The following is a 15,624-nucleotide window of genomic DNA, read 5'->3' as shown; positions in this document are numbered from 1 at the left end:
AGTGAGACAGGGTTGCATGTTTTCACCAATTCTTTTTAATACCTACTCGGAAGAGTTCTTGAAAAAAGCTGTTGAGGGTGAAACAGCCGAAATAAAGGTAAATGGGTGGTCCCATTAATAACATTAGATATGCGGATGACACTGTCATCTTAACCGAAAATATTAGAATAGCGGAGTTTGGATAAGAATACGGTCTAACAATGAACGTCAAGAAGACGAAATTTACGAGAATATCGAAAACCCCAAGAAATAACAAGAAAATCCTCATAAACGGATTCAATGTCGAACGAGTCAACTAATATGTATATAAAAAAGATAAAAAAGATCAAGGCAGGTTTCGTTTATATTTGATTCAGAGTTGGACCACCATCTCCATATAGCTATTTCAGCATCCTTATGCCTCATCAGTGAAGCTCAGAAGTCTCAACTCTGAAGGAAATACAAACAATTCTGCCAATTTAAGGCAAACCATCGCAATGCAATGAACCCACCTCTGAGACGCAATTTAGCGACATCTCTCGTATTACGAGGAAAACAACGAAAAGCCCCAGATACAAAGTTTACTACTTTTTAAACAATTAGAATAATTGAAATAAAAATATAATAAACAATATCTTAAATCTTGTATATGTAAATATGTATATCTTGAAACAATGATCAACTCCACGGATGATTACTTCCAGGAAATCAAAATCAAAATAAGGCTAGTACAAATTTTAAAAGATGAGAAAAGTGCTCTGCACAAAATAGTTGAAGTCAGAGCTAAGGGTTAGGTTCGCTACGTGCTACGTTTTCTCGACTTTGTTTTATGGAATGGAAGCTTGGACCTTGAACATGGCATAAATGAAAAGACTAGAATCATTGGAGCTATGTGTGTACATAAGAATTCTGAAAATATCGTGGACAGAACACAACACAAACAATGAGGTTCTGAGAAAGATGGATAGAGAGATGGAAATACAAGAAAATTAGAATATCCCGGACATATTACCCGTAGAGAGAGAGAGAGAGAGAGAGAGAGAGAGAGAGAGATATTACCTGCATCTGCATGGGGAGACGCAGAATATCGTGGCTGCGCAACCTGAGAAAATGGTAGAGATGTACATCAAATGAACTTTTCAGAGCAGCCGTCTCTAAAGTCCGAATAGCTATGATGATTGCCGACCTACGTCGCGGATATGGCACTTGAAGAAGAAGTATAATAGGTATAGAAGAAGTAAAAAATCGCAAAACGCCAAATATGTTTTACAGGATATTAGGAAAAATTCAACCTGGAATGAACCATATCATTTTTTTCACATCAATTTTATTAGCAAATGTTTCGATTGACAATCATAGTAACATTTTTGTAGGCGGTGCAAATGCTATTTCGATGTAAAACGTGAATGAAAAATGAAAAATACATTTTAGAGAGATGAAAGAAATATTTCAAATATTTTCGGACGTAACATATCAAAATATATGCAGGAAAGTAAAAACACAGAAATAAGGTAGCCACAAAATATAACAATAGGAGAATACAACATTGAGGGGGTAAAAAACTTTACGTACTTGGGATCCCTAGTCACATCTGATAATAACGTAGCAGAGGAAGTGAAGAGGCGAATATTTATTGCCAATAAAAGTTACCATGGCTTAATTCGGCAACTAAGATCAGACAACGTCGCAAGGAAAACAAAATGTCAAATATACAAAACCTTAATAAGACCGGTACTCACATACGGCTCAGAAACCTGGACACTCACCAAAAGAGAGAAAACATTGCTAGCCACCTTTGAAAGAAAAATCTTGCGACACATATATAAGGGCACAAAAGAAAATGGAATTTGGCGAAGAAGGTACAACTTTGAACTATACGAAATATACCAGGATCCGGATATCATAACATTCATTAAAATAGGACGGCTGCGTTGGATGGGACATGTAGAAAGAATGGAAGAAGGCAAAATACCAAACAAAATATTCAGACAGATGCCAGTAGGAAAAAGAACAAGAGGAAGACCGAAGCTGAGATATTTAGAACAAATAGAAAATGATATAAAAATAAAAAACTGGAGAAAAAAAAACACGAAACAGATCAGCGTGGAGAAGAATCCTGGAACAGGCCAAGAGCCAGAAAGGGCTGTCGAGCCAATTATGATGATGAACATATCAGAGACATGGACATGAATATTACATAAAAAACCAACAACAAGAAATGCTGCAGATATGGAAACCAAAAATACTAATTACAATATACAGGGTGTCCAGAAACTCTACCGACAAACGAAGACAGGAGATTCCTCAGATAATTTTAAGACAATTTAACCCAATTCACCTAGTTCGAAAATGCTTCCTAAAGGAGTTAGAGCTCTTTGAAGATGGCGTCATGAAATTAGTTTTTCTTAAATACCTCCAGAAGGCTTCTATTTAGAAAAACGAAAATTGGTATGCATATTTACTTTTCAGAGATGAATCGATTCCATCGATTGCAAATTTCTAGTACCGGTCATAGGCTTCCGTTTTGGGTAGAGCAACGGGTATTTTATCGTATAACTTTTTTGTCCTTAACTTTTATGCATTTTTGACACCGGATTATTAAATTGTGAGGTATTATAGTACTAAAAGGTACTCTTGCTTTAAGTCGGTAGGATGCACCGTTTTCTAGAAAAATCGATTTGAAAGTTTTTCGCTTTTGGAATTTAAAAAAAATTGAAAGAACTTTTCAACAAAAAACGAAGTATTTTACCAACATAAAGTAAGAGTAACTTTTAGTACTCGAATACCTCATAATTTAATAATCTAGTGTCAAAAATGCTTTAAAATTCAAGACAAAAACATTATGCTAAAAAATAACTGTTGACCTACCCAAAACGGACGCCTATGACCAGTACTAGAAATTCGCAATTAATGAAATCGATTTTTCTCTGGAATATAAATAAATGTACCAGTTTTCGTCTTTCTAAACAGTTTTTTTTTTGAAATTTTTTTTTTGTAATTCAGAAAGTGAAAAATGTTCAAATCGATTTTTCTAGAAAACGGTGTGTCCTACCGATTTAAAACAAGAGTACCTTTTAGTACTAGAATACTTCACAATTTAATAATCCCGTGTCAGAAATGCATAAAAGTTAAAGATAAAAAAGTTATGCGATAAAATAACCGTTACCCTACCCAAAACGGACGCCTATGATCGGTACTAGAAATTTTCAATGTATGGATTAGATTTATATCTTGAAGATAAATACGCGTACCAATTTTTGTTTTTCTAAATAGAAGCGTTCTGGAGGTATTTAAGAAAAACTAATTACAAGACGCCATCTTCAAAGAGCTCTAGCTCCCTTAAGAAGCATTTTCGGACTAAGTGAATTGGGTTAAATTATCTTAAATTTACCTGAGGAATCTCCTGTCTTCGTTTGTCGGTAGAGTTTCTGGACACCCTGTATAGAGGAAAAATAAAGAACGGCATTTGAATAAGAAGGGCAAAAGATCTGAGAGGGAAAACTCAGCATACTAGGAGTAATAAGAACCCAAAGAGCTACGACACATAGAGGGGATATCAGAGGGTAGCTTAGCATAAATGCTACTATTAAGTACAATTAATAGGAATCAGGGAAGATGTCTTCCCAGAAGAAGGTGAAAAATGGATATAGAAGATGATCTAAAAAGACAAGAAGGGATGGAGGAGAATGACCAAACCAACTATGGGCCTACTATTAGTCCAGGGTAATAAGGTTTTTCCCATGACACTTGAACAGCCAGGGTACTGAAGCGTTTTTTCGACAGGTAGTACCTATAAGAGCAAATTGTAATTATTTCCTGCGTAGGATCTGGCGACGATATTTATTTATAAACAATTAAGTGTCAAAAAATGGCATTTTTCACTTTTTTTTTCAAATCAATGGAAAACAGGGAAACTTATGGTTTTTTTAGTACAAATATCTTCGAGATTATGGAAAAGCTTTAAAATGACGTATTACAAAGTTTGATATACTCATTTATTGTTAATATAATTGCGAAAAAAGGTCGGAATTGCAAAAAAAATATTTTTGCAATAACTGTTGTAAAAATTAGTGTACAACTTTGAAATTTTTGTCAAATAAGAGTTCTTTGGTGCTTAATTTGTGATATAAATTTCAAAGCGATTCATTCAATTGTTTAAATTTTATTCCAATTGTTTATCCCATAGAGCATTTTTTGCAATAACATAAGTCAGAAGAAAATGACGTTAGAACGATTCCACAGGTGTCAAATGAAAGAGACTGAGCTATATTTTCAACTTGGTTTAAAAAAATTGAATAAAAAATGCATTAATTAGTAATAAATAATTATGCAAAAGTATCGTAAATTTTTCCTTATAAACTTTTTATTTTGTTATATAAGAAATTATACATATTTATTACAATTTTTTATCAATTATGATATAGATAACTTTACTTGGTAGTTGTGCACTTAAAACAGGGTAAAAAAGTTAATTTTTTTGAAAAAAGTTATTCAAAAAGTTTATAAAGAAAAATTGACAATGCTTTTGCATAATTATTTATTTCTAATAAATGCATTTTTTATTCACTTTTTTAAACCATGTTGAAAATGTAGCTCATGTTCTTTCATTAGACACTTGTGGAATGGTTTAAGGTCGTTTTTTTCTGACTCATGTTATTGCAAAAAATGCTCTCTGGGATAAACAATTTGAATAAAATTTAAACAATTGAATTAATCGCTTTGAAATTTTTATCACATATTAAGCACCAAAGAACCCTCATTTGACAAAAATTTCAAAGCTGTACACTAATTTTTACAACAGTTATTGAGAAAATATTTTTTTTGAAATTCCGACCTTTTTTCGCAATTATATTAACAATAAATGAGTATATCAAACTTTGTAATACGTCATTTTAAAGCTTTTTCCATAATATCGAAGATATTTGTACTAAAAAAATCATAAGTTTCACTGTTTTCCGTTGATTTGAAAAAAAAAGGGGAAAATGCCATTTTTTGACAGTTAATTGGTTATATATAAAAATGGCCGCCAGATCCTACGCAGGAAATAGTTATAATTTGTTCCTATAGGTAAATATTACCTGTCGAAAAAATGCTTCAGTACCCTGGCTGCTGAAGTGTCACGAACAGGGTATATTTTTGTCTTATTACCCTGGCCTATATGCTCGACGCGCTAATCATTATCTTTTTATTTATTTAACTAATTATTTTTAAGGACTATTGTCTCTTATGTGGACACTTTTTGAAATATATCTAGTTGTATTTTGACTTTTGAGCTATGACTATTGTGCATTGTGAAATGAGTACTTACCGAGTATCATCTATAGGCTGGAGACGGATGACAGCAGGAGAGAGATCTGTAAAAAGAGAGTATGTAACCAAAGAGAAAAGTAAATCGTCTGCGGAGTTGTATAAAGTATATAAATAATGAAAAGGTTTACTACAAAATTTACATCTCCATTCATCAGATGCTTCTTATCATTTTCATCGTTTTAACTGCTTTTGCTAATTTTAACTTGACTCATCTTCTTACTCGATATTATGTTTTACAGAAACTAAATACTAGTAAAAGTATCGCACTGAAAAATCTTCAGGATATACAGGTATATGATATTTGCACTAGTGGTTACAATATATTCACTGCACTAGTGATCCTGTAAGAGTTTTGGTTTAATTTATTAACACAGCATCACTTTCTTTTTTGCTTTTGATTTGTGGCTTTATGTTTGAAAGTTTAAAATAGATTGCTTTTGAACAGAGTCGTTTACATAGCTCCAAAATATGGAGCTTCACATCAGCTTATACTATACTGGTGGAGGGTGAACTTTAAAATTCATATTATAAACTATATACAGTAAGAAAAATGAAAGAATACCCATGAACGAACATATAAAACACGCTGTATTTTCCTGTCACCGTGTCACACAAAAAATTGGCCAGCGCAAGTACATGTAATACTTATTGTTACATGTACTTGCACTGGACAATTTTCTTTGTGACACAGTGACAGGAAAATACAGCGTGTTTTATATGTTCGTTCATGGGCATTCTTTTATTTTTCCGACTGTAGGTACAGAGAGGGGCAAAATTATGGAATAAGTTAATTTTCTTTAAAATGGACCATTTTGAAGAAAAATCTCGAAAGAGGTCGATATTTATTTTTAAATTACAGTTTTTTGGCATATATTTAATACCAGTGGCGTCATCCATCTGATGGTAATGACGTAATCGATGATTTTTGTTAAATAGGATTGGGAATGTGTGTTAGCTCATTTAAAAGGTTGTTCAATTCTCTATTTAGTAATAAATATATTAACATCATTATTTATACAGAGTGACCAAAAAAATAATTTTCGAATTAAATTAATTGACGCAAAAAGAAGAATGTATGTAATTTATTTAACTCAAAATACATTGTACTGCTGCCAGAAAATAGAAAAAAATGTTTATTTTACAAATAAACATTTATTTTCACTTAAATTCAATCTCAAACTGCCTCCCACCAGCCTCTTGGCAGTTTGAACATTTAATTTAAGCGAAAAGCAATGTTTATTTACCCAACAAACATTTTTTTTGTATTTTCTGACAGAAGTAGAATGTACTATGAGTTAAATAAATTACATACATTCTTCTTTTTATGGCAATTAATTTAATTCAAAAATTATTTTTTTTACCAACCTGTATAAAAAGCGATGTTAATGTTCATATTGTTGAATAGAGAATTGAACACCCTTTCAAATGAGCTACCACATGACCCCTATTCCCATTTAAAAAATCATCGGTTACGTCATCACGCACAAATGGATCACGTCACCATTATGAAATATAAACCCAAAAATTGTAATTTAAAAACAAAAGTCGACTTGTTCCGGGATCTTTCTCGAAAATCTTCCATTTTAGGTAAAATTAATTTATTCCATAATTTTGCTCCCTCTGCATAAAGAAAGGAATAGTGTCTAATAGTTTAAATAATATTAACAAAAGAAGTCGTCAAACACATGGCTATTGAGATGTCCTGGACACCCTTAAATTTTGCTTATTTCTCTGGAGTAGGAATCAAAAGCCACCCCTTACAAGAATGTTTCAATAACATTTAAATTAATATTCGAAACAGTTTAACTGGAATAATAATTATAGAATAGTGCGCCACCTGTTAGTTGGTATAAAGGGACCATATTTCAAACAACGAAACATCTGTTGATCTGTCCACAACAACGAAATCCCTGTCATGTCAGATGAGAGGAATCCCAAGCCCAACGTTGTTACAAGTTGACGTCGCTTGTTCTAATTTCAAGACTAGGATTTATTGTTTTATTTGTTCTCATCTTGACCGTCCTTCATTTTCGTTTATTTAGAGGATCTAGAGGGATTTAACTTCTTATGCGGTCTAAAGATCGTAGATAATCCTGGAAAATGTCAACATGTTAATTTCATTTCGACCCAAACAGGTATACGGGGGTTACAGTATTATTTTTAAGTCATTGTAATGCCAATATGTATGAATCGTTGACAGGACTGGATAAAATCACATAGGGGCAAATATTTGTAAAAATATGCAAAATATGAAAATGAAAGTGTTAAATAAAGCCATGTACTCGCGGCTATAGAAATTCAAGAACGGTACAATGAGTGATGGAGCGGCGATGGAATTAAGAAACGTATTGGGACAAGATGAATGATATCTCAAAATGTGAACTTAATTGAAAGAAAATTGTCATAGTACTGAGTGATCATCATCAAAGTTGATTAAATTGTCTTACTATCGATTTGACGATAATATCAACAAAAAAAAAACAGGAAGAATTTCATATCTTACAGCTTCAGAAATGTGTGAAAAAGTAAAGATTTTTGAACGGATTTGGAGGTAATTATTTGATATCTAAAGCACGTTTAAAGCTTTACTATGGCGATATATAGTGCTCTTCAGATAAAACTATCCACCTTAAATAACTTTTGAACCACTGATCTTTAGAAAAAATACAAACACACGTCAAATAGCTTTCCAGCTTGCTGGAAAAGACACCCATTAACCCCCCGTCTCATCGCTTTATTTTTTTTTAATTACTACCCTCTTTTTTATTTCATATTTGGATTCTCCTTTTTGTGCTGATTTCGAAAATGTATAACACATGTACAATCTATTTTGAAATTCTTGACATTAATTAACAAGTCTGGAGTTAATTCTTTGTCGTAAATCATCCAGAGATTCTGGTTGAGTAGCATAAAATTTTGTTTCTAAATACCCCCATAAGAAGAAGTATAAGGGTGTTAAATCCGGTGATCTAGGTGGCCAATTCGTCATTTGCCCTCTTCTACCAATCCAACGACCGGGAAACCTATTTTATTACAGTAAATTAAGGTGAAACATATACTATCTTCTTAAAAGAAAAATTGTCTATTTCAGAAACTAATCACTTCACGTCTAATGTATTATATATTTTTGAAATCAGCAGAAAAAGAAGAATCCAAGTAAAAAATAAAAAATTGGGTACTAATTTAAAAAAGATAAAGGGATAATACGAGGGACGAGGGGGTGCCTTTTCCAGCAAGATTAAATATGGCATGTCCCCCCCTTCAAATATAGACCTGGATCCCGAGTACCAAAAAAAGTTTATTAATAGCAAGCTATTAATCGCAAACGAAGCATCGGAAAGAAGACGAATTTCATGGCTGAAGAACCTGAGAGAATGGTTTGTATGTAGCTCAAAATAACTATTTAGAGCTACTGCTTCAAAAATTAAAATAGCTGTGATGATTGCCAACCTCCGTAGCGGAGATGGCACCTGAAGAAAAAGAATAGCAAGCTGAAAATTTGTTAATAGCTTAACGGTGTCCAGTCGGACAAACTTTGATGTATGGGAACACTGGAACAGGGGAAGTTTTAATTGTGGAATAGGTTAAAAATTTGAAACGTCAGACTACGAAAACGTTCCATGAATTTTGTCGGACAGAACTTCCATTTGATTTGATACCATTTCATTAAACTCTCGTGCAAAAATCAGATTGGTGTTTGTCACCAACTGGGCATTTTAATGAGTGGAACACGAAGAACCTGTCACATGACAGGAATCATGTTGCTTAGTAATAGCAGTCTGATTTTTGCATGAGAATTTAATGAAACGGTAACAAATCAATTGGATGTTCTGTCCGACAAAATACATAAAACATTTTCGTAATCTGACGTTCCAAATTTTTATACTGCTCCACAATTAAAACTTCCCCTGTTCCAGTGTTCCCGTACATCAAATTTTGTTCGACTAGACACCGTTAAGCTATTAACAAATTTTCAGCTTACTATTAATCAACTTTTTTTGGTACGCGGGATCCAGGCCTAATATTAGTTGACGTGTTTTTGTGATTTTCCTAAAAATAAGTGGTTCAAAAGTTATTTAAGGTGGATAATTTTTCTGAAGAGGACTGTGTATGAATTTTGATTTACTAAAAATTAATAAACTAAATAATTATTTATATGATCTTGTTACTCCGAATAATACTTTTTTTGGAGTGAATTTAAAAAAAAAACTTAATATTTCACATGGTATACATAATTGAAAGGCAAAGAAACACAAAGTGTAACAGAAGATGGTATTACGATATAATATGATAATATTATGATGTTACATAAATATATGAGCACAAAAGTAACCGATATTTTACTTAAGGGTGTACTGAATAGAGCAACTTTTGTACATTACGCTATTATGTTAGTATTTCCGGTATCAAACACGACCTTTTTTAATTATTTCTTTATTATCTATCTGTATAGAAAAAAGTTCAACCCTGGAAACTGTACTCGATGGTATCCGGCCTGTTGATGATCGACTTTGTGGTAATGTTTTTATGGCAACTGTTGGATCCTCTACATCGTCGTATCGAGATATTCCCGTTGGAGTCTCCCGTATCAGCTCTGGATGACGCCCAAATCAGGCCGGAGCTGGAGCATTGCGAGAGCCAACAGAACAATGTTTGGTTAGCTATAATTTACGCTTATAAGGGATTAGTCCTGGTAAGTGATTGTTTGTTTATCCGGTTGTGATATTATTTATTGTTTATTAACGTAGCATTATCTTAGTGTATGTTGGGCAGCAATTGATAGTGTGAGAGATTGGTTTCAATGGGGAGATGAATATTGGAATTGAGCAGTAGATTGACAATATCAAGACAGCGAACCAATAATTATTATTATAAAATATTTCAATATTTCAAAGACACTAAAATTTTAATATTTAAAAAAACGATCGTTAACGTACATTTGCATGCCAAGTGACTTTGACATACCTTTTCAAAGACACCAATACAGCAGATTACTTCTAAAAATTATTTGGGAGCAAATGTCAATAGCGAGTGTAACTCAAAAAGAGAAATCCTATCAAGAATCGAACAAGCAAAGAAAATGCTCATGAACATTAATAGGCCAGGGTAATAAGACAAAAATATACCCTGTTCGTGACACTTCAGCAGCCAGGGTACTGAAACATTTTTTCGGCAGGTAATACCTATAGGAACAAATTGTAACTATTTCCTGCGTAGGATTCGGCGGCCATTTTTATTTATAAACAATTAAATGTCAAAAAATGACATTTCCCCCTTTTTTTCAAATCAACGGAAAACAGTGAAACTTATGATTTTTTTTAAGTACAAATATCTACGAGATTATGGAAAAAGCTTTAAAATGACGTATTAGAAAGTTTGATATACTCATTTATTGTTAATATAATTGCGAAAAAGTCGGAATTGCAAAAAAATATTTTCTTAATAACTGTTGTATTAAAAATTGGTGTACAGCTTTGAAATTTTTGTCAAATGAGGGTTCTTTGGTGCTTAATATGTGATAAAAATTTCAAAGCGATTCATTCAATTGTTTCAATTTTATTCAAATTGTTTATCCCAGAGAGCATTTTTTTGCAATAACATAAGTCAGAAAAAAATGGCCTTAGAACCATTCCACAGGTGTCAAATGAAAGAGCATGAGTTACATTTTCAACATGGTTTAAAAAAGTGAATAAAAAATGCATTTATTAGTAGTAAATAATTATTCAAATGTATCGTCAATTTTTCTTTATAAACTTTTTGAATAACTTTTTCCAAAAAAAGTTACTTTTTTACCCTGTTTTAAGTGCACAACTACCAAGTAATGTTATCTATATCATAATTGATAAAAAATTATAATAAATATGTATAATTTCTTACATAACAAAATAAAAAGTTTATAATGAAAGATTTACGATAATTTTGCATAATTATTTATTGCTAATAAATGCATTTTTTATTCACTATTTTTAAACCAAGTTAAAAAATAGTTCATGCTCTTTCATTTGACATCTGTGGAAAGGTTCTAACGTCATTTTCTTCTGACTTATGTTATTGCAAACAAATTACTCTCTGGGATAAACAATTTGAATAAAATTTAAACAATTGAATGAATATTAAGTACCAAAGAACTCTTGTTTTATTTGACAAAAATTTCAAAGCTGTACACTAATTTTTACAACAGCTTTTTTGCAATTATATTAACAATAAATAAGTATATCAAACTTTGTAATACGTCATTTTAAAGCTTTTTCCATAATCTAGAAGATATTTGTACTAAAAAAACCATAACTTTCCCTGTTTTCCACTGATTTAAAAAAAAGTGAAAAATGCCATTTTTTAACACTTTTTATAAATAAAATAAATAAAAATGGCTGCCAGATCTTACGCAGGAAATAGTTACAATTTGTTCTTATAGGTATTACCTGTCGAAAAAACGCTTCAGTACCCTGGCTGTTCAAGTGTCCTGGAAAAAACCTTATTACCCTGGACTATAAAAAATCATTATCAGACCTTAGGGCGCGTCCACAGTGCACGCTGATTTCCGAGAGAGAAAGCCGAGTCCGTGTGCGAATAATCCTGATAAGAGCGCGCAGGTGAACTTTGGACTGATCCGTTTAAATACGAAGGATAATTTGCACACGGACTCGGCGCTGACTTCGGAAACCATTGTGCACTATGGACGCGCCCTTAGTTAGTCTGGAGCTCAGGATCCGAATAATTAGATAGTTAAGTTTTTCTATGTTCCTTTATGGCTATACAAGTTGTAAAATGGACAACAGGAAAAAGAGTATATGCCTTTGAGATGTACATGCAGGCTGCTTCATTAAGAATGTTCAATCTCAGAGTTGTGTATTCTAGACCTTAAAATATTACGATTTGTAGACCAGGGCGCATCTGTAAAAATATTAGTAAATTTGTACGTTGAGAGGTGATTCAAATTTTTTTGCAGAGATTGCTTGAAAATTACTCAAATAATAATATCTGAGTTATCCTCCCTCTAAAAAAGGTCCGAAACATTGTTTAAATAATCAAAATGTCAAAAAATGAAGGAAAAATTCGATTTTTTTCTTCGTTTTTTGATTATAACTTTAAAAGTATTCATTTCCGAGAAAAGTTGTACTAACATAAAAGTTGTGTAATTAAATTTTCTACAACATAGAAATGGTTAAAAATTTAAAAAATAGTCACCCTTGTTGCAAAATAGCAATAATTGCGAAAAAACCATACAAAAACAAATATTCGCATTTTACGTTTTTCAACCATTGCTACACTTAGGACCTTCATGTTTCACCCAGAAAAACTTTGATAGAGTAAAACAGCACTGTAAATTTCATTAAGATCGGTTCAATAGATTTTGCAAAATAAATTTTGCAATCCAGCTTTCGCAAAAAAAATTCATTTTTGTCAAAATATTACAGAATTGAAAATAAAGCAGATAGCAAGTTGAGATTTGTTTTTCTTATGGAAGTGTACTTTACCTTTCATTTGCAATTTGCAAAACTAAAATCTATTGACTACCACGGCGTCAGGATTTTTTTTAAATAAACATTGATTATTGGTGCTACGCGCAGGACAGCGGATAGTTTGCTCTGATTGGGCATTCCAATGACCTTTGATAATGATTGATACACTTTAATTTTTATTACATTTCGATATAAATAAATAAATTTGTTTATTGCAAAAAAAACACATACTCTATCCTTTGAAATAACATTTTTTTAGCAAAAACTTTCTTTGTTCATATATTTTTACTTAGAGAATAAAAGTTTATTATTTTTAAACATATGAAATTATTTAAACAATATTTCACAAACAATAATAAAATTAGTTTGATTTTTGTGGAATTAAAATATTAAAATACAACAAAATATAGAGTAAGAAAATAATATATTAGATAAAGATTGAAAGAAATTTTGGTGGAAATCAACTTATGTGAATCGAACACCGCTGTCCTGCGCGTAGCACCAAAAATTAATGTTTATTTAAAAAATTTCCTGAGGCCGTGGTAATTAATCGATTTTAATTTTGCGAATTGCAAATGAAAGGTACAGTACACTTCTATAAGCAAAAAAAAATTCAACTTTCTATCTGCTTCATTTTCAGTCCTGCAACATTTAAAAAAAAATGATTTTTTTTGCGAAAGCTGGAATGCAAAATTTATTTTGCAAAATCTATTACACCGATCCTAATGAAATTTATAGTATTGTTTTACTATATCATAAAGTTTTTCTGGGTAAAATATGAAGGTCCTAAGTGTAGCATAAATGGTAAAAGCGTAAAATGCGTGAAAAGCGGAAAATGCGAATACTTGTTTTTGTATGTTTTTTTTTCGTAATTATTGCTTCTTTGCAACAAGGGTGACTATTTTTAAATTTTTAACCAATTCCGTATGGTAGAAAAATTAATTACGCAACTTTTCTCACAAATGAATCATTTTAAAGTTATAATCAAAAACCAATAAAAAAATCGAATTTTTCCTTCATATTTTGACATTTTGATTATTTAAACAATGTTCCGGACCATTTTGAGTAGGAGGATAACTCAAATACTATTATTTGAGTTATTTTCAAGCAACTTCTGCAAAAAATTTGAGGCGCCTCTCAACGTTCATCTCAAAACAGATGCGCCCTGGACTATTAACCAAAATCACTTAAATAAATTATGGCTGCTTTTACAGGCTGCTGAGTATTTTAAAACTATTCGACGTATTCTTTTCATACTTGTCAGAAAGTGTAGGTACTATACACCCTATGAAATTCTGCTAAATAAACGTTTCTGGCTACAATTACCAGAGGCATACGACAGGGAACAGTGAATGGTTGATCGTTTCCAAATTCTACGCCACTGGCGAAATTGCCATTTTAGTGCAATTTTTAGATTCTAAAATACTCTCTATGTAAATAATATACTCTTCATTCATAACGATAAAGTCATTAGTTGTCGAGATATTTGAAGTTAAGCATGTAACGGCATAGTTAATTTGAATAATGTATTGTGCCGCCGATTTTTAATTTCAAATATCTCGAAAATTAATGATTTTATCGTTTTTTTTTGCGATAAAATCATTAATTTTCGAAATATTTAAAGTTTAAAATTAAGCGGAACAATACATTAATCAAAATATCTGAGCCGTTACATGTTTAACTTCAAATATCTCTGAAACTAATTACTTGTTACGAGTAAAGAGTATGTTATTTACATGAGGAATATTGAAGTGTTGAAAACAAAAGTTTTCAGTGGTTTATCATTAGATAAAATCAACTTACATCAAGTAACGATCGAATCCATCACTTGTACAAAACGTTATTTTTTGTTGTTCAGTATTCTTGAACAAATAGAAAGTTGAAGATGTACTTTAAAAAAACACAAACATCTTGACTGAAGAACATTCGAAATTAAATGAAAATTTTTGTAGTAGGATCCGTCGAGTACAAGCCTCACACCCAATTTTAATTAATATTGTGTTAAATCCCCCGAACAAACGAGAAACGAAATAAACACGGGCACATCTTTCTTTCGAAACAATTCGGGGACAAAAAAACAAATCCGCGGATCGGGAAACAACGTTGTCTTTGAATTTGGCAATACGAAGCAGAATAGTTCTGGATCCCGCGTACCAAAAAGTTGATTAATAGCAAGCTGAAAATTTGTTAATAGCTTAACGGTGTCTCGTCGGACAAACTTTGATGTATGGGAACACTGGAACAGGTGAAGTTTTAATTGTGTAACGTAATTTTAATTGTGGAATTTGTCATCCTGACAAGTTTATGATTGTGAAAACTAGCTGGTTGTTTTTAAGTTTATTGAATAGCAAACTTTATATACCTAATATATGAAAAAATTCTATCCGACAAATGTATTGGGCGTTTTAATAAGTCCGAGACGTAATATTTCAAATGACATGAATTATGTTAGTGATAAATAGCAATAAATTGGAAATTCTGTCCGAAAAAATACATGGGAGGTTTTCGTGGTCTGACGTTCGAAACTTGTAACCTGTTCCACAATTAAAACTTGCCCTGTTCCAGTGTTCCCTTACATCAAAGTGTGTCCGACTAGATACCGTTAAGCTAATAATAAATTTTAAACTTGCTATTAACTTTTTTGGTACGCGGGATCCAGGACTAAAATCGAGCGACGCGACGGTATCGGTTTCATTGGTATCTTCAATTGGAACACAAGAAATTAAACAACGTTGTGGGAGATGGAACAATGGGGATAGGTGGTGCGTAATTTATGCTTACATCGGATTAGGTGCTGATTATTTGGTTGAAAGGAAATTAGCTAAATCTCAATGTATATAGTACAGGAAATTTGATACAGTTATATTAAATA

At 31.9% G+C, this 15,624-nt stretch overlaps 1 protein-coding gene across 1 annotated transcript in view; it reads left to right on the top strand.

Moving 5' to 3' along the window:
- Positions 1 to 15,624, top strand: part of LOC114330394 (gamma-aminobutyric acid type B receptor subunit 1) — a 363,275-nt gene that overhangs the window by 293,643 nt on the left and 54,008 nt on the right. The window contains exon 11 of the mRNA XM_050657124.1: positions 9,743 to 9,982. Coding sequence (XP_050513081.1) covers positions 9,743 to 9,982 — 240 coding nt within the window. The remainder of the gene's footprint in view (positions 1 to 9,742; positions 9,983 to 15,624) is intronic.

Source organism: Diabrotica virgifera, chromosome 7, assembly GCF_917563875.1.
Source record: "Diabrotica virgifera virgifera chromosome 7, PGI_DIABVI_V3a".
In the NCBI taxonomy this organism is placed as follows: domain Eukaryota; kingdom Metazoa; phylum Arthropoda; class Insecta; order Coleoptera; family Chrysomelidae; genus Diabrotica; species Diabrotica virgifera.
This window is presented reverse-complemented; position numbering and strand designations above follow the sequence as displayed.